The sequence below is a fragment of the Haliotis cracherodii genome, unplaced genomic scaffold (assembly GCF_022045235.1).
Source record: "Haliotis cracherodii isolate W230 unplaced genomic scaffold, xgHalCrac1.p SCAF_8, whole genome shotgun sequence".
NCBI lineage: Eukaryota > Metazoa > Mollusca > Gastropoda > Lepetellida > Haliotidae > Haliotis > Haliotis cracherodii.
In genome coordinates this window covers 26767852-26791260 of record NW_027266341.1, presented here as the reverse complement: position 1 = coordinate 26791260, position 23409 = coordinate 26767852, and the positions used below count along the sequence as shown (strand labels likewise).

Genomic DNA, 23409 nt, shown 5'->3' with positions numbered 1-23409 from the left:
ACTCAAAAGTGTTTGGCACCAACCGAAAAACCAACTTCCCAGAGTTCAAGTTTGATTTGTGGATCAGGCTCCAGATGAGGGAAACAAGACAAGTGTCCGCCATGCTGATAGTACAGCTTGAGCTTTGAATGCATCCTCATCACCAGCTGATGAAGCAGCCGACCTGACAGCTAGTTTTTTCAAGACAAACAATTCTGATGCCCTGGCTCATTTAGACAAAGTCAGGAGAGTGCTGTGACAAATTAATGTAAATGAATAAATGTTTTGACATACGGTACATAGGCTGGTCTGTAGAATGCTCCCAAACATCACAGATTCAAACATGCTCTTTCGCACTGACACCTTAAACCAAACTATTAAGTACCGTATTCGACGTAATAAGCGCCCCGCTCTAATAAGGGTCCATGGCGATATTTGCTAAGATATTGGCTAGTGAACAATCCCAATTAGCACCCCTTCAGATTGATCAATGTAAACAAGACTTAATTATTCGCGTATAATACGCACTCGTGTGTTACATGCACCCTTAATTATAGGCAATTAAATTCTGGAAAAATATATGTTGTATATAAACATTTCAGCCTGTCAGCATAGACCACAAAATTTATCTTTCAAAGCTGTTTTTTCCACCAAAATAATATTCTAAAAATAGCCTCCTATTTCTAATTTTGAGAGCACCCTGGGCGCTTATTACGTCAAATACGGTAAGCTTCATATAACGACAGATCAGTTGTTAGTTCTAGCCTCTAGAAATGTAAAATGCTGCAATGTTGGAAATTTCTTACTAATAATACAAGAATAATATTTTCAGAAACAAACTCCCAAGTCCAGAAACATTACACCTCAATTGGCAAAAAGGGCTCTCTTCACTTAGAAAATGATAGTCAAAATAACTTCAAACACGGATCATTCAGAAGTTGGGCGGTTCATCACTCAATTCTTTGTGACTTTTTAGGCATGAGTTTCCTGCAACATTTTGATCAGGAGCTAGATCTACCTTCCTCTACACTTTGATCATATTTTTGTATCCCCTGGCATATAATGCGGGGGGGGAAATATATTCATCATCTGGTCTTTCTGTGCATCTGTATTTCGTTTCTGGAGCATAATTTGAAAAATGTAAAAGATTTTTCATCCAATCTAGGTCCATGTATTAACCAGGTGCTGAAGTGGTGCCTTTTGTTATCGTGGGGGCTGTTTATTTTTGTCATCTTCTGATGACTCTTGGTTATAAAGTGTGGTCACAAGAGGATGGATTTTCAACAATTAATGCAGTATGGACCTAGACTGCAACAGTCAGGGTTTTAAACATTAACATCAGTTTCGACAAAAAATTCCACTTACCGTATTCGACGTAATAAGCGCCCAGGGCGCTCTCAAAATAAGGAACAGGGGGCTCTTAATAGAATATTATTTTGGTGAAAAAATAAGTTGAAAGATAAATTTCGTGGTTTATGCTGACAGCCTGAAATGTTTATGTTCGACAGATATATTTTTTCAGAATTTAATTGCCCATAATTAAGGGTTCATATAACACATGAGTGCGTATTATACGCGAAAAAATAAGTCTTGTGTACAGTGATCAATCGGAAGGGTGCCAATTAGGATTGTTCACAAGCTAATATATTAGCAAATATCGCTTATTCGAGCGGGGCACTTATAACGTCGAATACGGTATATCAAATATAGTTATCGATATGACAGAGATCTTCCAGTTTGTAAATTAACAGACCTGGTAACCATAGTAACATCATTGTAAGTCACTCTCTGTAAGCTTGTCAATAAAGCCACATGGGAAATTCACAGACACTCAAATACAATCTTGTTAAAAAAAAATATATTTAAGACAAGAAAGAAAGATTTTGTAAATATAAAGCTTTCTGCTGCACATTTTGACACAAGGCTGCTTCAAATACTTATTTTTACACTCTATGATAACACTGTTTCTATTCCATGGTATCTGTAGGATTCCTGTCAAGCCAGTGAACTCTAGTGGGAGATCACAAGAACCTGTCGCCCATGCCAAAATGCCCCTTTGAAATACAGTGATTCCTCGATATACCAGGGTCCAAGACCAACTGTTCGTTTACCTGAATTTACTGAAGGCAAACAACTGGGAATTAAATCTGATCAGTTTATTTGTCACTTTATTTGCATTAACACGCTTGTTCGGGAAATTCTTCAGGAATTGTTGGGAGCCAAGGTTAGCAGTACATTGGGGAGAATTATGTCGAAGAATCACTGTCTGAAACAAGTAAATTCTGTCCTGATTGGGCCTAACATCGTTTCATAGTTATCAGTTTGTATTGGCCCTAATATTCAACATAAAGTGAAACTTTGTGAAATATATAGTTTGAGACATAGACCATATTATTGATAGATAGTCTACAAGGAGTTACCAAGATTTCACAGTATGATAACAGTGATTTTGCAAATGCCATTTGGTCATTTTAATGATTTAGCAAATGATTATAGGACCAAAGACATATATATATATATATATATATATATATATATATATATATATATAAATATCTATATACGTCTTTGACTGGACATTACCAAAATTGAAAAAATATCTAGGTAATTTTGGATGACAATCAGTCAATGTCCAAAAGAATTGAACTAATCTGTAACCTTGAAAATCTTTGAAAAGCATTGGACTTTTATATAAAAATAACGGAAGTAATCAAAGATATACCAATGCATCAAATGCAAAAGAATCAGATACAAATATCCTCAGGGAAACCATTACTCCTGAAAGGGAGATAACTCTAGCTGATGACTTTATCGACAACCAGTACTGAATTAATTAAACAGTATTATTTTACAGTGCAAAGTGATGATTTAGCCACCAAGCAGAATCCTAGTCAACTAAAACTTTAAAGGTATAATGTAGAAACATTGAAACATGAAATAAACAGAAAGTGGCAGCCATGCATTGTATCATCAATGTTCTTGGACAACTTCTAAATGCGACTTCAAGACATTATATCACATCCTACTTGAGCCACAGAAAGGTTTAGAACAAATGTTGTGGAGACAGTGAATAGAAGCACATGACGGTGAATACAGAGATGCCCTGATGTATTCAAACCAGAGATGAAATGACACACCGACTCTTGAGAGAGCGAGTTTAACGCTGCTTTGAACAGTATTCCAATTACGTCACGGGGTCTCAGCTTAGTTTGTGGCTCAGAAACAAAATCAGGAGGAACTGGGCCAGACTGATATGTAATCATGATAACACAAACCATGTACTTTATTATAGATGTTTTCAGGGGACAATTGCGTAATTCTGACACAGCAAAGACATGACAGGAGCTAGTTTTCACTTTCACACTCATCATAATAGTTTAAGAAAATCAGACAGAATGACGGACTTCATAAAAGCAGTAATATGTTTTAGTATTGCAGTGCACAGAGGTATCATTCCAGCCTTAATTTCAAGACATCTTCCTGGGAAGTAGAGCATAGACATACTCGAGCACCAGGCAGTGGCATGCTGAATTCTAAGACCTTCATTTCTAAAATGTCTTACCACTGTAGAGCACTCCATATTAATCTGAGGATTTCTAAGGTTGTTCCAAAAGCCATCTTAGCGCTGCGACTCTCTTAAGTATGTTAAAGCTAGGTAGTTGCATTAGCCTTAGTGCTATTAAGATCACATCTAGGATAAGTACTTTGGCCCTGCTCCACAAAATGATCTTAGCGCTGCGACTATAGTAAGTATGTAAATTATGTTAAAGCTAGGTAGTTGCATTAGTCTTAGTGCTATTAAGATCACATCTAGGATGAGTCCTTTAGCCCTGCTCCACAAAATGATCTTGGCGCTAAGACTATCATAAGCCTATGGTAACGACATTTGTTTAAAAGCTACATCCCTTCTGAGATCAGGGCATTGGCCAGGCTTCACAAAATATCACTAAGACTAAGACTAAATAGTACTACGACTATCGCAGTTCTATGTTAAAGCATACGAGTTAGCACTAAGAAAGCTTGGTGGAACTGGATCCTAGACATGCCTGTAACAGGAAACGAAGGAAAAGTAATACTACATCATTTGTGTGATGGTCATGTACACCTCACCGGAGTGACTAGTTAACAGTTGAACATAACGAGATTATGAGGATAAACTGTAATACAGCTGACACACACTGTCAAGTCTGCATACAACAAAGTCCAGGGCCTCCTTCCACAAAACAATCTTAGCGCTAAGATGATTGCAACTCCCATAATTTAACACAGACTTAGGACAACTGTAACGCTAAGATCACTTTGAGGAATGGGACCCTGGTCCACATTCCACAAAGCAATCTAAATACTAAGATTAACAGAACTTCAATATTGAACAGACACAACAAATCGATCCACAAAACAAGTCAATGTTAAAGTATTGGAGTCACAGTCGTCTTAGCACTAAGATCACTTTGTGGCATGGTTTCCTTCTTACACTAATGAAGACACAATTTCATTGTTAACACCAATGAAGCTGAGAACAGTAATGCACAATGATTTCTTCACTGGGTTATATGACATGCTTAGAGCATGCCTCACATACAGCATGGACATTGTGGCCAACATAAATAGGCTGTCACAAGATGAACCATTTGTGCTGTGACTTCTAACCATCTAAGTTGACTGCATCGAGGTATGCATGATGAGGATGTTTGTGTGCATATCATGTACATATATACAATATTTATTCAACGTCATGAATTTCAAAATATACACAACATTTACCATGTTCACACAAATAAAATACTGGTGAACAGGTTTGGAACATAGTTTGTTGCATACTAAATTATCCTTGAAATTGAATGTTCAATTTTCTGTACATAAGTCAAAAACACTTCTTTTTAAATGATACACCTTCATATAACCATTCATTATGCAATATATGGTTGTCATAAATAAGAATCTTCTGAGAAAATTTAAAAAAAAAAAAATTAATAAAACTTAAAAATAAATTTAAAAAAAGATTTTTTGGACATATTTTGCTAATAAAGTACATGGCTATTTGTCATTCTTTTATTTGTCAAACATAAAACATCTCTTTCACTTCAAGGTTTTCATCAACAATCATTAAATAAACATAAGTATGTGAGTGAGTATGGTTTTACGCCACATTTAGCAATATTCCAGCAATGTCACGGCGGAGGACACCAGAAATGGGCTTCACACATCGTACCCATGTCAGGAATAGAACCCAGCTTTTCGGCGTGACGAGCGAACGCTTTAACCACTAGGCTACCCGACCGCCCCTTCAACATTCAGAGAGGGACAGATGATCTGTGTAGTGATAGTACAGAAGATGTCTCATGTGAGCCCCCAATTCCTGGATGTAAACAACACATGTGAGAGATTGATGCTTAAGTCCACTTTTCGGCACCACGCACTTCGACAAAGAGGTAACACCTAACATGTCAATTTATGGGGAGAACTTGAATCTGAATACTGTATTCTGTAACCGGCAATGTCAGAGAGGATAAGAGTTAAAAGATGGAAAAACGCATTTTGATGAAATAATATTTCATGGTGTTTGATAGAACTGATTCACAGTCCCTAATATTAACACTGACATTCCTTGTTCTGAGGTATCTCATTATCATCAGATCTGTGACACCAATATGACACCTCTGAATATCTTTGGACACCTCCATAAAAGGTCACGACAGGTGAACTTTCTAATCAGCCAATCAGCATCAAGACTTCTAAATCATAAATACAAATTAGCGAAACATTCGAATCAGAATATCTTATTTCCATATCCTGAAAACAAAGTTAATCAGCCATTTCCAAATGTAAATGATAATGCCACACCATTGATGTGTTCTCAGTGTGCTCAGGGTTCACCTGAATCGACTCCTATGGAGGTGTCCTATGGGAGCAAAAGACCTGATTTTAATGAGATTGATTTCTGGGGTAAGTATATTTCCATTTCTTCATTAAGTGTGCAATGAGTACAGAACCATGGTCAGAACCATCATGATCCACCCACATGATGATTCAATCACACATGACAAGAAACATGAACGTAGTTTAGCATTCACACCATAATAACTTAGTTTTTACACATTCTCATAGCAAAATACATGAGAATTCTTGCTTGCCTGAAAATAAAATTTGGTACAAACTAATAATGGACACAGATCACAGGCATTGCATTTCATGACTTTGTCCTGCACACACACACTGCCACCACCAGCCCTCTGCGCTGGATCATACATCCACTGTGAGGAACTGAACCTCGTGTTCATATGGCGGCTTCCGCAGATGGAAATATTCCATTAAATTATGCTTTGGTCCCTTGTTGAATGGGTTGTAAAACTGGCCTCGCCCGTCCTTCAAATACTCGTATCTTTTTCGGTTTATTCTCTCGTTAGTTGTCAAGTTCATGCCTGCATGTAAAACCTGAAAGGATAGAATATGAAACTGTAAATCTGTGAAATGGATGATAGAAGAAAATGTTTTCAAAGGATTAAAAAATGAAATGTTTTGTGTTTAAAAGCAAAGATTATGTATGTTGATTATTGGCCTTAATTTAAGTGAGTGAGTGAGTGAGTATGGTTTTACGCTTCTTTTAGCAAAATTCCAGCAACATCATGGGGGGGCCACCAGAAATGACTTCACACATTGCACCCATGTGAGGAACTGAACCCGGGCCTTCAGCCTGACGAACGACTGCTTTAGCCACTAGGCTACCCCACCGCCCCCAATTTGAGTAATGGAGAGCTTGGTTTACGCTGCTTTGAAAAGAATTAGTTATATTACAAGGTACCAGCTTGATGTTAGGTCTCAGACATTGAAAACATTGGAGAACCTCATGGGCACAGGCATGGTGCTGACAAACCAAACAGCATAATCAGGGCAGATTTGGGATTCAAACCCATGATCATAGGCTTCTGACACATCTAAGGGATGCAACTCTGCACAGCAAAATGTGGGGCCTTAGTTTCAGGCCACAATAAATCAATTATTAGATTGCATTCCATTTTTTTCCAAAAAGGTGGGAAGCTTTTCACTTTGTTTTTCTCAACAAGGCATGGAAGGTATTTGTGCACATTGACTGTCGGTGGAGGTAATTCACTTGACTGTTTGGTAGGGGAGGGCTGTGTATATAGTGTATTTCATACAGTAAACAAAGGTGGAAACACGTGTTTCTTCATCTGGAGGTACCTAGGGATATAAAAAGGGTGAAGATGGGTGTTTGGTAGTCTGGAGAAACCATAGTATCTCTCTTCTAGTTGGTTTACAAACAACAGAACTGACTGTCAAGGCAGACAGTTCCCAACCATATTCCCTTCCCCTTGCTAGTCTAACCTTGACAAACCAGAAAATTTCTTCTTTAGTTGGTTGCAAAGCTACAGAACTGATCGTTGAGGCTGACAGATGGATCCTAACCCTATTCCCTTCCCTTGCTAGTCTAACCTTAACAAACCATAATATTTCTTCTCCAGATAGTTGTTAAGCATCAGAACTGACTGACTAGGCAACAACCCTATTCTCTTCCCCTTCCTTCACTGATACCATGATACCTCTCCAACTGTAGGTCCCCAAGGAAGAAAACCCAATGTTAAGGTATTCACTCCACACCCTACCCTTCTTCCTAGTCTGACTGTGATATATCTGCTTCTGTGACTCCCTGCAGAACTCACCCTGTTGGAATACACATCATGCCCAACCTACCCCCTCCCTAATCTATCCTTGACAAACCCTGACACCTCTTGTATTGTGGGTCCCAAGGAACACAACCCACCTTGAAGGGGGGCACACAGTGAAAGGCACCTACCCCCTTTACAGTCAACCTTGACAATCCATGATACCTCTCCCTGTGGGTCCCAAGGAACACAACCCACCTTGAAGGGTGACACAGTGAAGGGCACCTACCCCCTTTACAGTCAACCTTGACAATCCATGATACTTCTCCCTGTGGGTCCCAAGGAACACAACCCACCTTGAAGGGGGGCACTCAGTGATGGGCACCTACCCCCTCCCTAATCTATCCTTGACAAACCCTGACACCTCTTGTATTGTGGGTCCCAAGGAACACAACCCACCTTGAAGGGTGACACAGTGATGGGCACCTACCCCCTCCCTAATTTATCCTTGACAAACCCTGACACCTCTTGTATTGTGGGTCCCAAGGAACACAACCCACCTTGAAGGGTGACACAGTGATGGGCACCTACCCCTTCCCTAATCTATCCTTGACAAACCCTGACACCTCTTGTATTGTGGGTCCCAAGGAACACAACCCACCTTGAAGGGGGGACACTCACCTACCCCCTTTACAGTCAACCTTGACAATCCATGATACCTCTCCCTGTGGTTCCAAAGGAACACAACTTACCGTAAAGGCAGACACATTGATGGCTATCACCTCAAACACCACCATGAGGAGAATGCCTAAGATGTAATCCTTCCTCATCACCCAATTCTCCAAGACCAAGATCTCATATGCCATATACATAGACAACACACCGCATATGGCAACCAGTGTTACAAACACTAGAAAAGATCCTCTGCAAAAGACAGACATTAAGGGTTATGATATTATGTACAACTGGGATGATCCTTGTGTTCTGCTTGTACTAAGAGGTCTTGGCTGTGGTCTCGGTGACAGTGTGCTTAGTTGCAAGTGACTCTGACTATCAAAACTCCAATTATCAATACAGACTTTGCTCAATGGTGGCACTAATTATGGAGGTGTTTCTCTTGAAGCTCCTTGGTCTAATCACCAGGGCCCCGTTCCACAAACCGCTCTAAGCGCTATGGTGATCGTAAGCCTTCATTAAAGTATGGGAGTTACGATCAATTTAGCACTAAGATCGCTTTGTGGAACGGGGCCCAGATGCACAAAGCGACATTAATGATAAGACTATTATAACTCCCATACTTTCACATAGATTCAAAACTGTCCTAATGCTAAGATCGCTTTGTGGAACGGGGCCCAGATGCACAAAGCGACATTAATGATAAGACTATTATAACTCCCATACTTTCACATAGATTCAAAACTGTCCTAATGCTAAGATCAGTTTGTGGATCCAACCCTTTTTCACAATTTTGTTTTTGAATTCATTTTTGCCAACAGCCAAATCCCTCAGAGTTGCAAGAACAGAAACACATGGATGATCCCATTCAAAACAGGGGCAAGTCTTACCGTCATTCCAAAGACGACAAAAATGGCTACAGTGAAAAATGCTGACTCTGCTCCCCCCAGGAAAATGGCCCAGTCCCAGCTGTGCTCATACAGAATATAGAAGGCAAGGAAGTCGGTGAGGAGGATCAATATGAACAGGCACAGCAAGTAACTACAGAACCACACCCTACAAAAAACAAAGAACACTTTGTTAGCATTGCTTGATCCTGACATATTGGCTAAATATAGGGCCAACAATGTAATGACAGGAAGAAGGGTGTGTCGTTCTTCCGTGCAGTTATAATACAGCTGTATCATGGCATTCTGGAAACAGCTGAACAGACCATGCAGCAGTCGAATCAGCAAAATACCAATGTATGCAATACATGATAACAGCCCAATTCCACATTAACTTGGCTCTTAATCTAAGCATTTGATGTATCAAAAAATCCAAAAGATCAAGGTCAAGGTCATGGCCAGAAAGAAGGCATGAGGGTACAAGATCAAGGTATTTGATAACACATATCAGAATTTTAGGTCTATCATGTTCATGTGGATATTAGGCATCCAGACTTAGACAGAAACATCTGGATAGGTCAAGGTCATTAAAGATATGACCTTCGATGTGTGCAAGAAAATTCATGGTGATCAAAGTCAATAACTATGTGAACACATGGTGAAAGAAAGGTCTTGGAACTTGATATGTCAATATTTACTGGAATTAGAAGTAGATTATCAGACTTAACCATCCATAATCCACATGTCACTTGCAGTAGTGAGTGATTGAGTATGGTTTTAAGCCGCTTTTAGCAATATTCCAGCAATATCATGGCGGGGGACACCAGAAATGGGCTTCACACAATGTACCCATCTTGGGAATCGAACCCGGGTCTTCGGCGTGATGAGCGAACGCGTCACTTGCAGTAAATCTATGCTGTACTTCACTAAACTCTAACGTACATCCAACATTGCTCTGGACCCCTATCCTTGTGGGCAAGAGAACAGAAAACTCCTTCCATAAGAGCATGCTGAGACATTCTTGTTGATCAATACGAAACAAGAGATTATTTCATCTTTTACACTATACAGGGTTTATTCTTTAGATTTTGAGAGATGTCATTTAATCAAATTTCTTCCAAAGTTGAGATCCAGCTCTGTGAATTTCACTAATGGAAAACACTTCAGACAAAAATGTGCTATACCAATCACTAGACATACTGTTATGGTTTTAGTGGGAAAGAGAGATGGGTTTAATGCTGCTTTGAAAACATTCCAGGTATATAACGGCTTGTCAGCTTCGATGTGGGAGGATGGCTCGAAGTGATGCACTCTTAGACGGTTACCACTTTGGAGAAACCAACAAGCAAGGGCATGGTCGTGACAAACCTGGATACATAATTAGGCCACCCGTACCTTAGTTTGGGTTTTATCAAGGGTCTTCTTTGTAAACATTTGACACACCCATGGCAAATTAAATTTGTTTTAACGCAATCCAAAGTTTCAAAGTCAAAGATATGAAATAAAGTATCGGCTTATCATGTGATTATTCAATAATGAAATAAGTTGTAGCAGCATCATGGGGGATATAAATTACATCAAGTCTGTCATTGTCTGGCCACATGCATAATGTCAGGGCAAAAACATGAATCCCTTCACAACCATTCCCATACTTCTGTCCATGAGTATATATCATGCATGCCTCAACGCAACCATCATCACCACCACCACCACCACCACCACCATCACCACCACCATCACAACATACATGCATGTCTTCATATGGCAGACTGTTACTCACTGGAAGGTTAAAAAATAACTGTCAGAACCATCCTGATATATACTCACCATTAAAAGAAACGCAAACCATAGAAACATATAGAGAAATATATAAGTTAAGAAGAGATTTTTCCAATGTGTTCCACTTCGTTTGTGCGTCAAACCAATCTAATATCTCTTGAATAGGAGTAATTCTTCATATATTAACCAACATGTGTGGTATTCGCGTTTCTTTTGTTGGTGAGTACATATAAACCACATGCAGAAACACAAACACCGTAACCATCTCATAGCCTGTTTTCCCTGACAGAATACTTTAATATTTGTAAAAGTAATCATTTTATATAATATATATATCCAGTAAATCTATAATGAGCATGCTTATAATGAACTCAAAGATACAACAAACTGTTTTTAGGTCCCGGACAATTTGATCATATAAAATTATTGGATATAGCGGACACGCCTATAACGAAATAACGGATATAGCAAACTCTCTTTGTGCTCCCATGTGTACTATCTCAACAACAATGTTTATGATTACATGTATAAAGAACAGTTAATCTCTGAGCTGCTCACTTGTCACTAATCAACCCATCAAAACATCCATGGCCATGTGTGCCTGTTCAAAGCAAGGCAAGGCAAGTGATTAACTGGATTAAGTACCGACACCTTGTCCTCATTCTACACCCTCAATTAACAACAGCAAAACAATGATGAGGCTATAGCCCTTAAAGTGGATATACTCTGTCTATTAAATGCGAGTGAGGAAATATAGAGACATGAAAGCACACGTTAAATCGCCAACAGTAAGTAAATAAGTAGGTGCGGAAATTCAGTATTGATAAACTTATGATGGCAAACACACCTCGCAGGCAATGTTTAAAGCGTCCAATGTATATTTATAACATGTATTTACTTATGTTATGTATTTTATGTCATTTATGAGATGAATAAACATATTGCATATACAGAGCATAGTTTTGTTATCTATTTATACCACCACATGATGTGGTCATGTGACTTGATCCGAGATATCTGACAGACGAAACGCTTATATTCGAAGTACAGTTATACAAACTAAAATTAGTGGTCCCTTTGAGTTGGTTGTAACTGTATGAAAGACTAACCTTCCTCTCACTTTCAAACTTCTCAACGGGAGGATTCTCATGGTGCCGTTAGTAGTAAACATTTATCATAACAAACATTGTTTTGCCCAAACTCTTGTGCAAGTATAATTCAGAACATATTTTCCTCTTTTAAATACTGAAACAAACATGTCGACTTCTTTTCCTAATTGGTGTACGGGTCTGCTAATCATAAAAATTGTAAGAACAAAAACAAATGTGATATTTTCTTTCACCCCAAAATCAATTTTGCACACAACATGCTAAAGTACTTTCTGAACAAAACACTTTTTTCTCACCAACCAACCACAATTTTGCAAAAACAAAAATCTGTAAATCAAGAAACAAAAAAATCCTTCGGCAAAATCTCTTAGATATGGATTGGTTTCTTCCTCCCACTATAGTTTCTATCCAAGACTAGTGGACAAAACAGCCAGGTGAAATGGCACACCTATAAAAGTAAATCTTGTCCATAACCAGATAAGGCATAATGTGACTAGTTGGCAAGGCTTGACAGGGAAGTTGCAAGTGTATCAAGGATAGCCTGGGTTGTTTCCCACTGCTACTGTTTGTCTACACTGCTGTGAGATCCATGCAAGCAGGGCAAGAGGGAGTGTGAGTGGATACATCGTTTCATGTAGCTTTATTTGTATTTCAGTTATGTGATAAGAGTGTAAACTTGATGAAGGACGACAGTTTCCAACCAATCCAGTTAGTCGATGTTTACCACGCTACAGTAACCCATGAATACTGGCATGGTGCTGACAGACCAAGGATCATAAGCCGGGTGAATCCGAGATAGGAACCCAAAACTAGCAGCTAAGGGACACAACTCTGCAGCAGATAAGGGACATAACTCTGCAGCAGATAAGGGACACAACTCTGCAGTAGATAAGGGACATAGCCCTGTGGCAGATAAGGCACACGACTCTGCAGCAGGCAAGGGACACAACTCTGTAGCAGATAAGGGACACAACTCTGCAGCAGTCAAGGGACAAAACTCTGCAGCAGCTAAGGGATACAACTCTGCAGTTGATAAGGGGCATAACTGCAGCAGATAAGGGACACAACTCTGCAGTAGATAAGGGACACAACTCTGCAGTAGATAAGGGGCACAACTCTGCAGCAGATAAGGGGCACAACTCTGCAGCAGACAAGGGACACAACTCTGCAAAAGATAAGGGAAACAACTCTGCAGCAAGAGGTACTGCACTGTGAGTTGTGAAGTGTTACATCTCAGACCACTGGGCAATCCATGCCCCTGTGCAAGAAAAAGGAATAGCAGAAGTGAATATGAAGCAGGAAATGCTGAGTGAGCAAAGCTGGGACCAGGGCTACAGTGTACAAGACGAGTCTAAGTACAAGTAGCAGTCATGGAGGGCAGCAGAACAGGGAAGGAACCATCATCATTATCATATACGATGATATCAAATAGGCTTGTGCAAAATGCATGTAGCTGAATACATAACTTTAAATAATTAAAATTTAATCTTGCTGGGTGCGGTAATGGCTAAATTGAAATTTTATTATTTGCATGTTGTGATAGAAGACTTTATGATAATGTTTAAGAGGTGTTGGAAAATGAGAAATATGGGAAAGGAGCCAAAAAAAGAAAAAATGGAAAACAGAACAATGTAACCATGGTAACAATTCACCCAGCAACATTAAATTACATGCAAATACACATCAATAATTCACATTAATTCAGAACCATGCATGTGAACTATACCACCACAATTTAAACATTGGCATATACAGGTTTCATGCAAATTTGTCATTCAATATCATTCCATAATCAACATGCATATATTTCAAGATCATAATCAATATTCACAATCATGTTCAAACAGAATCTTGTCTTCATTTCACTCTGTACTAAAACTATTTTTTCAAAGACTCAATTTATTTACTGCTTGCCACTTGGCTTCCTAAAAGTAAACATAACTTGCGAGAATATCTGTTAAGAGATATGCTGGGTCCTAAAAACTTAGAGAGAGCTGCAATGATGGTGTTATGTGGTACTGGTTTTCTGGGTATCTCTGTTGTATCTCACCTGTTATTGTAGCCCACACAGTTGTAGATGTAGGGACAGTGATGGTCGAACTCCTTCACACATCGGTTACACACGCGGCAATGTTTGGCTCGGACAGGCTTCACGGTACGACACGTGTGACACAGCCTGCTCAGCGGGTTCTTGCCCTGCTTCCATTCATCAAAATGGGCAACCTACGGGGCAAGGGATGCAAGAAATAAATTTGCTGAAACTTTCAAAACTAGTAAAATCCTAGATATTTTTTGTTATTAGTATACTTATCCTGCATTACTCCTGAAAGCATTTACTGCTTGTTCTTGACAGAAAGAAGAGTTGTGTGAGGTCTTGATGAAGAACTTGTTCCAACTGGTTGTGTGGCTAATCCCATCACACAACTTACACGTGACCACAGAAGTGATGATGTCACATATCATCACATTATTGCTGTCACTCAGAGAGAACAGTCACCTGTTTTGAGCTCTCAGCTTTATCCATTTCAATCCTTTGCATGTTATCATAACACTTCTGTTTTATGTGATTCATATCCTTCCCCTGGTTTGTGTCTTCATATATTACACATGATTTTTTTACGATTCCATTAATGTTTAATGCTTGATGGTGACTTTTTGTCATGGTAAGTATGAGGCGTATTGTTGCAGTAAATGCATGAACAGTGATAAAGGAGTAATGCAGGAGAAGTTACAAAATGTGCTATATTTGTGTTGCTACTCTCTGAGAGATGTTGGGGTGAGTGAGTGAGTATGGCTTTTAGCAATATTCCAGCAATATCACGGTGAGGGACACCAGAAATGGGACTCACACATTGTACCCATGTCAGGAATCAAACCCGGGCCTTTTCGGCGTGACGAGCGAACGCTTTAACCACTAGGCTACCCGACCGCCCCTGGAGATGTTGTAAGCCATGTGAAGAAGCAAATATTGTTTTATGCCAGTCACAGCAGGATTACAGCTATACCAGAGAATAACTCAGAGAATCTTGTTTCAAGTCAGCCAGCTACACTGACCTGTATTAAGAAGGCATGGGAATATTCCAAGCTTGATCAGACAAACTATTGCATGATAGAAAGGACTATGCTATTGATAAATGAGGTAAAATGACAAACAATCAGCCAAGTGATATATTGCAGCAATCTATGTCCTTGATCTTAGCATGTCTTCTTGGGACTGCGATACAAGTGTGGTAACCTTCAACACCTATATGTCATAGAGCAGGCATGCCAATCATCAACCTCGAGCAATCATCAACCTAGACATTAGCATATGATTGGGGTGAAGGATCTGGGAGCTGATCTGCCCACGTAGTTTGCTAGATGTCAACAACATTATCGAACTACAGAAAACTATGCTCATTATGAACACGCTTATAACAAACTGACCGACATAACAAGCTGTGTATATGCTTATAACGAACTACGGTTATAACAAAGAAATATAAGTGGTCCCTTTGAGTTCGTTATAACCGTAGTTTACTGAATGCCTATGGTATATGATGATACACTATGTTTGCCAGGACCCTGTATGTTGGTCTCCCCAGGTAGTAGGACAATATACATGGTATAAGGCCACAGTAAACCGATTATTACAATTTTCAGGCAAAATGTCCACAATTGTGACGTGGAAGTCATTTTAATTTTATATTGTTGGCATGATTCCCATTTGTGTCGTCTGCTAGCTGTCAAAATGGCGGATTCAAAGCGCTTTACTCAGTGAAACTTCGGACATCTATTTCGGGTCTGTGTGAATGAATGTCAGTGGGATAAAATTGTTTTCAATTGATCCCTCGGGGATAAGGTGTGATGTGCCCTGTGTGTGAGCCTATGTACCCTGAGCCATCACAGGGTCCCACACAGGGTACATCACACCATTTGCCCCTCGAGATCGGTTGACAACTTATAGTGTACACATCTGCAGGTACTTATGGACTTGGAAATGATGGGAGGTGGGTGAATGAAAATCTAATAATTCATTGTGGCCTATCCACTGAAATTTGACGGCCTTTCACAATAAGCATGGGGAACACACACCTTTTTCTACCCTTACATTAAAATACTACCTCCTGATTGGTTAAGGAGTGGGCAATTATTTTCCATGTAGCCCACTCATATATTCCGCTGAGATCAATGGGAACACACCTTAGGTAACTTGCTTATCTCGCATAAGTATCATTGAATGAAATGAACCGATGTTTATCTGAAAGCATTGGACAAGGGAAGTAACTCTTCATTTGTGTCGTCTGCTAGCTGTCAAAATGGCTGATTCAAAGCGCTTTACTCGGTGAAACTTCGGACATCCTGTGTGTGAGCCTATGTACCCTGAGCCATCACAGGGTCCCACACAGGGTACATCACACCATATGCCCCTCGAGATCGGTTGACAACTTATAGTGTACACATCTGCAGGTACTTATGGACTAGGAAATGATGGGAGGTGGGTGAATGAAAATCTAATAATTCATTGTGGCCTATCCACTGAAATTTGACGGCCTTCCACAATAAGCATGGGGTACGGAGTCCATGTGGGTTAGAGAATGCAGCTGTTCAGTTGGCAGTGGCTCCAGTGTAGCAGCTCACCTGTTTGATGGCCTGGTCATACTCGGGTATGTTTCTGGGCAGGAAGCCAGGGTCTATAGTGTTGCAGTGGTAAAGGCAGATCCACATCAAGATGTTCACAGTGATGAACAACAGGTGGAAAGGCTGCAGTTCATAGAATGTCAATGGCAGACACTGAAAACAGGAAGTGTTCATAAAAATGTTTGTAAATGAAAACCAATAACACTATACAACCTGGAAAGATAACAGCTTCATGCAGAAATATTCATCAGCTGTAGAATTTTGGCAGGAAACAAATACTTGGAAACGAAGCCTAGTGTTGTTTTAGATGAAGTCCAAATTGTTTCCATAGAAACAAAACAAAATAAAATTTAGAAAATATTCAAAATAGTGAAATGCACCAGTTATGCTGATGAGCAATGCACAAGCCAAGTTTCATTGTAATATCTTGAACATTTTTAAAGTTATGACCCAGAAATAAACCCTACCCTTGTCTGAGACAAAGAGTGAGGAGTGAGTTGGGTTTAACACCGCCTTTAACAGTTTTCCAGTTATATCGCGGCGTGTCAGCTTAATGTGGGAGGAAAGCCCCAAGTGATGCAGGTCTCAGACGTTTACCACTTCAGTGAAACCCACGAGCAAGGGTATGGTGCTGACAAACCTAGAAACATAATTGGGGCGAACCAAGATTCGAACCCACAATCTTTTTTTCTGGTTTCTGCAACTCTGCACAGCGAATCATGGCGCCTTAGACGACTGGGCCACCTGTGCCCCCCTCTGAGACAAAGACATGACTTTGGGCATCCTGAAGTCCTTGAGACTTGCAGTAACACTGTGATAATCTAGGGACCTATGAACTTTCTGTAAATTTTTGTGCTATTAACAGGATTATTATTAGCTGAGTTTACAAAATCAAACAGTCTTACTTGACACTCGTCTTGGACTAGTGGCTAAATTCAGAGTTCACCATTAGGCTACTCACTGACTCAAAAATGATCTATATATAGATATATGACCTAAGAGGTAAAGGTACTTTAGAGTGTGAAATGGAGCCTTCAACATATCAAAACAATCAGTATTTTATTCAAGAAAAACATTGAGCTTTTTAAAACAAAAACATTCTGAAGCAAATTATAATGAGTGAGAGAGTGAGTATGTTTTTTACACCGCTTTTAACAATATTCAAGCAATATCACGGCAGGGGACACCAGAAATGGGCTTCACACATTGTACCCATGTCGCGATTCGAACCCGGGTCTTCAGTCCGACTAGCGAACGCATTAATTAACCACTAGGCCTCCCGACTGCCCCAAGTAAAATAAAAAACAGCATTGGTAGCATGTACATGTTTTTGTCCAGTTATTACATTCACTTAATCCCAGGGCCCTGTTCCACAAAGCGATCTTAGTGCTACTTTGATCGTAAGCCTATGATAAAGTATGGGAATTACGACCAACTTAGCACTAAGATCGCTTTGTGGAACAGGGCCCTAGACTGAAGGTGTGCTGGAGAGACTATTGCACAAGATGGCATTCTTACCTTGATTAAATACATAGGGTAGCCCCAGCACACAACACTGATGAGGAAGAAGAGCAGAGCCCCTTTACTGTTCCCTGGGGGCCCGAACATGATAGCCCTGAAACAAGATGTCAGTTGGAACATATGGGAACAGTATCATCCATTCAAGTTGGTCGCAATATTTAAGCTATGATAATCATGATAATAAAACACAACATCAATAGTTTAACAGTAGTTTGTTGTGTGAGCAAATGTGCTAGTGCTGTAGTCAGCAATATGGAGGCAGCATGCAAAAGGAAGGGGCTTTGAAGTGAGTATGGTTACACTCTACTTTTAGCAACATTCCAGTAATATGACAACAGGGACACCAGAAATGGGCTTCACACATTGTAACCTTGCTGTTCTAACCCGGAATCCATGTGTTCTTCAAGTACATACCAGCAGTCAATGCGGGGGAAGACACTGGCCTTGAACTTGGCTTCTTTCTTCAGGTAACTGATGATGTTCTCGTGTTTGCGACCCACGGCCAGCATGAGAGGAGTTTTGCTGTTCTTGTCAGCCAGATCGATCTCAACACTATCCTGTATGGATGAAAGGATCAATGAATTTCTATTTCACTTGCATTGCATTGTTGGTTGTTTTGTTGTTGGTTTATTGTTTAACGCCACACTCAGCAATATTCCAGCTATATGAAGGTGGTCTGTAAATAATCGAGTCTGGACCAGACAATCCAGTGATTAACATCATGAGCACTGAGCCAAGCAATTGGTATCGATGACATGCATCAACCAAGTCAGCGAGCCTGACCACCCGATCCTGTTAGTCGCCTTTTCTGACAAGCATAGTCGCCTTTTACGGCAAGTATGGGTTGCTGAAGACCTTTTCTACCCCCGAATCTTCAGGGGTCCACTTGCATTGCATATTGAACACACTATGCTCACAGCATTCATGTTTAATTTGGCTCCATGGTCATATTGTGCTGATTCCTAAAACCTTGATTTAGCAGATTAGCTACAGGGAACAAACACATCAGCAAAAAGAGCAGATAACAGAATATATCTTGTGTGATAATGTATACAACATGGGCCATTAGCCTCGCAACCTTCAACACTACATATTGCTTTAATAGCATGCAAAGTCCAGGTTTGCCAAATGTTCATGCACAGAATAGAGCTCATTTGACTTTCATGATCTAACTACGGCCTCACTTCATAAAATTCCCAGGATTAGACACACATCACCAATACACTACATATTAAAAGTTGTATGTGTTCACCAGGGATGGAAATTAGCACTAGCCTACATCAGTTTTGTTAATGTTAAAGGTTTCCTAAGAATGCTAAGGGCTAGTACAATTTCAAACATTTGGGGGGCTATTGCTCTATGTTATTACAGTTGGGGCTAGCAGACATTCTTGGTTAAATTCCATCCCTCATTCACTGGTGACAGCAGAACAAGTTCTTGAAATATTGAAGGCGGACATTCACCTGTTCACAGAGCTCCTTCACAGCTGTCAGGTTGCCATTGATGCAAGCTAGATGGAGGGGAGTCTGGCCGTAGTTGTCCCTCTGTCTGGGGTTGAACCCAGAGTAGATCAACAGTCGCATCAACTCTGAGTGACCTGTCAACACAATCATCAATCTTTATCACAAGTAATTATATCCTTGTATATTAGTCAGTTTCAAAATTAAGTCCTTGCCCATTGCATCTGTAGTCTTTCAATCTGGGGACTTTATTAACTTTTACCACTAGGGGTCATGACAAGGACCCCTTGACTTTCAAGCTTAATATTGAACCCTGCTGTTCTGTTAGTATTCTGGGGTAGAATATAATCCTGAAAAGATGACAAACTCTGTCCATGTGTTAGGTGAGGCAGAGTCGGAGGGGGTGGAGTGCTTCCAATTTCATCATGTTCATGTAAGTGAATAGTTTCATCAAATGTAATCATCTAAATATTTTACACAGGTGAAATTTAACATTCTCAATGCATTGTGACATGAAGGGCCTTCATCCATAAATGTATTGCTTGCCATAAGCCACTCACAAAGATGTTTCGTTGTACCCTTTGGAATCAAAGTGTGCTAACTGGAAGGGTGTATTTGTGACTCTTGACATCCCTTCTGAATACCTAAATATATTATGTCACTCATACTGTACGTTAAGCATAAACTCAGATCATTTTCCATGTGTTTGTCATGTTTATTTGTGGTTTCAATGATAAACATAGTTGGTTGGTTGGTTGGTTGGTTTGTTGTTTAACGCCGCACTCAGCAATATTCCAGCTATATGACGGTGGTCTGTAAATAATCGAGTCTGGACCAGACAATCAAGTGATTGATATCATGAGCATCGATCCACGCAATTGTGATCGATGACATGCATCAACCGAGTCAGCGAGCCTGACCACCAGACCCTGTTACAATCTTAACTGTGCCACTAGCACTAAAACACTAAAATACAAGGAATTTTGAACCCTGCACGTAAGTGTAACTGTACCTTTAAATGCTGCCCAATGTAGTGCACTGTCCCCATCCTTATCCACAAGCTGCAGCCGAGCTCCCTTCCCCATGAGATAGCCAGACAACATGGTCTGTCCATACTGAGCTGCCACAATGAGAGGTGTGCAGCCCTTGTTATCCACAATGTCCAGGGGAACCCCAGACTGGACCAGTATGTCAATCACTGCAATGTGGCCATTCACACAGGCCCAGTGGATCGGGCGGGCTCCCAAATCATTGTTGCTGGGTTCATTGACAGGTGCCTTGTGTTCCAGCATGAAACGTAAGATCGTTGTGTGACCTCCGAGACAGGCCCAGTGGGCTGGTGTGTGGCCTTTATCATCTCTCGAAGTGAAAACCTCCACACCTCCTTGTTCAAACAACGTCTGGATTGGGATAAGCATCCTGGAAAGCAAGAGAATTTTTAAACATTAAAAGAAAATAAACAATTTGAAAAAAAACACACTTTGTACACATCTCGCAAAGCAAGAGAGTTAACTGACTTTAAACCGGAACCGGATTTTGATTTCGTTGCGTGATTGTGATTGGACTATGCATAGACTTGTTAGTTCTGTTGCTGTAAAATTTAACTCCATAATACCAGCCTAGTTCAGCAAGGGTGGAAAACTGGACTTTTATAGTCAGTTAACACTCACTTGCCTTGGGAAGATGCTTTACACATGATCAAATCAACAACATTTTTGTGAAATTTCAAAATGTCTAAACATGATCAAGACATATACATGCATGTTACTTAGGTACCCTTATCCAAACACCCTCATACAGTCTCAAGAATCAACATGAACAGGATAAAATCCTAAATGCCGATCTCAGTTCCTACCACAAGCATACCCAATATGTCACATCCTGCATTGAGTAAGCCGCTTTGAACAGTATTCCAGTTATATCACGGTGTGTCAGCTTAATGTGGGAAAGCCAAAAGTGATGCAGGTCACAGACGCTTACCACTTTGGTGAAACCTACGAGCTCGTGTATGGTGTTGACAAACCTAGAAACATAATCAAGGCACTCGGGATTCAAACCTATAAGGGATGCCTAAGGGAAACAACTCTGCACAGCGAATTGCGGCACCTTAGGCAACTGGGCCACCTGTGCCCCTACACCCTACATTGAACCTAATTCCCATAAAGCATTTTTACCAGCACTGTGTTTTGCAACACTGATGTATCATAGAAACACATTTGTTTCATAATGATTTCTGATAACTTTTTATGACCTCACATTAATATGCAAAGAGTTGCGTCAGGAATGAGTTCCTGATTGTTTCCACAAATGGCAGGTTATCAAATGATGTTTTGGAGATTTTTGGCATGTCATGACCGTTTATCCTGACCCTGATGTGTGTGTTTATTCGGATGATGGTGTATGGGATATATTGCAATCAGTGGTTCCCATTTGGCATTTCTTGTATCTGGGTTAATTATTCAGTCAACAATTGCGTAATAAATCCAGGTCTGATGTGGTCAGTGTATTACAGGTTATGTAATAGGGATGTGACAGTGCAGCAAGAGAAAAATAGTTGAGTGACAAAAGACAGTGATTAATCAGTGTTATCCTACACAGTGGATTTCTTAAAAGAGATGTTTGATAGAAAACAGGGTTAGAAAGTAACACAAGTATGCTAACCCTGGGCTAGCACAAATGTCCTCTTTTTTTAACATTAAAAGGGCATTTTATCTTTCCCCGGCCTAGTAAAGCTTTTCAGTTTAGTTCTAACGCTGTATTTCATTATATATATGCAGTTTTACTAGAGAAGACAGGATATACGGTATGCTCCCAAAACGTCTACAGCTTAAAACACCAAGCTAAATTGTCCAGAGCGCAGGTCAAGTTTTGGGAAACAACCATACATCAATCAAATTGATATTGAGATGGGAGTCTTAATTTGTTTCAGTTGAATTTTCGACCTATCACATAATCATAAATGGTTATCGTTCAAAACACCTCTTAAAAATACATCAGAGTTCTATATAACTTCCAGATGACAATATTACACTGACAACTATTCATGCCATATCGACATACACCAACAGACAAGACTGTTCAAGTTATAGGAACGCATGACTGGTAACCATGTAAACAAACAATTGTTGCTCGTCGAAATGCTTCTTTGAATATACGATAGACAAATCCCTAAAAATAGGAAACCACAAGCGAGGTTTCAAGCGTGTCTTTGGTAACGGAACAAGTAAACAAAACAACATTAATTATCATCATAAGGCGTGTGTATCACATGTAATATTCAAGTCATGGTCGAGTGATCGCCCGTTACGACAAGCAACGGTATCTCCACAAAATAAACACATACCCTGCTTTGATTGCTTCAAATATGGGGGGATTTTTGTGCCCATTGCACTTTTCATCGGCACAAGCACCGTTAGAGTGTGAATGCATATCCTCTGGTGCTTTCATCTCGGAATTCGTTCCTTGCGAGTGCTTGCCTCCCGACGACGACATTTTGGATGAGTCTTTTCCGTTGTTGAATATAAAACTAGAATTAGAACACGAAACGAAATTCTTTTGCGCATGTAATAGTGTTGCTGTGGTGACTGAGAGATTAGTCTCCATGGTCGAGTGCACATTTACAGTTACGTCTAAGGGTGTTGCAATTAGTGCACCGTCTGTATGTAATTAGCCGTGCTTATGTAATATATAGAGTAATTAATTAGGACCAAAGAGGAATCGGATAAGTGTTGTTTGAATGAGCTGATTAGAAATTTTA

General features: G+C 39.9%; 1 protein-coding gene across 2 annotated transcripts; it reads right to left on the bottom strand.

The window, feature by feature from the left end:
* Positions 1–906: 906 nt before the first annotated feature.
* LOC139450034 (uncharacterized) lies at positions 907–23150 on the bottom strand. Of its 2 annotated transcripts, none has more exons than XM_071231663.1 (9): positions 22996–23150; positions 20665–21071; positions 19656–19789; positions 18607–18749; positions 18190–18286; positions 16672–16824; positions 14102–14274; positions 9167–9332; positions 907–6414 (listed from the first exon to the last, which is right to left on the bottom strand). In XM_071231663.1, exons 1-9 carry the CDS (start codon positions 23142–23144, stop codon positions 6223–6225), a joined length of 1614 nt encoding a protein of 537 aa, XP_071087764.1. In that variant the 5' UTR covers positions 23145–23150; the 3' UTR covers positions 907–6222. The 2 variants fall into 2 exon arrangements, with proteins under 2 accessions (XP_071087764.1, XP_071087763.1); XM_071231662.1 differs by lacking the exon at positions 9167–9332 and adding an exon at positions 8354–8525.
* Between the last annotated feature and the right edge of the window lie 259 nt (positions 23151–23409).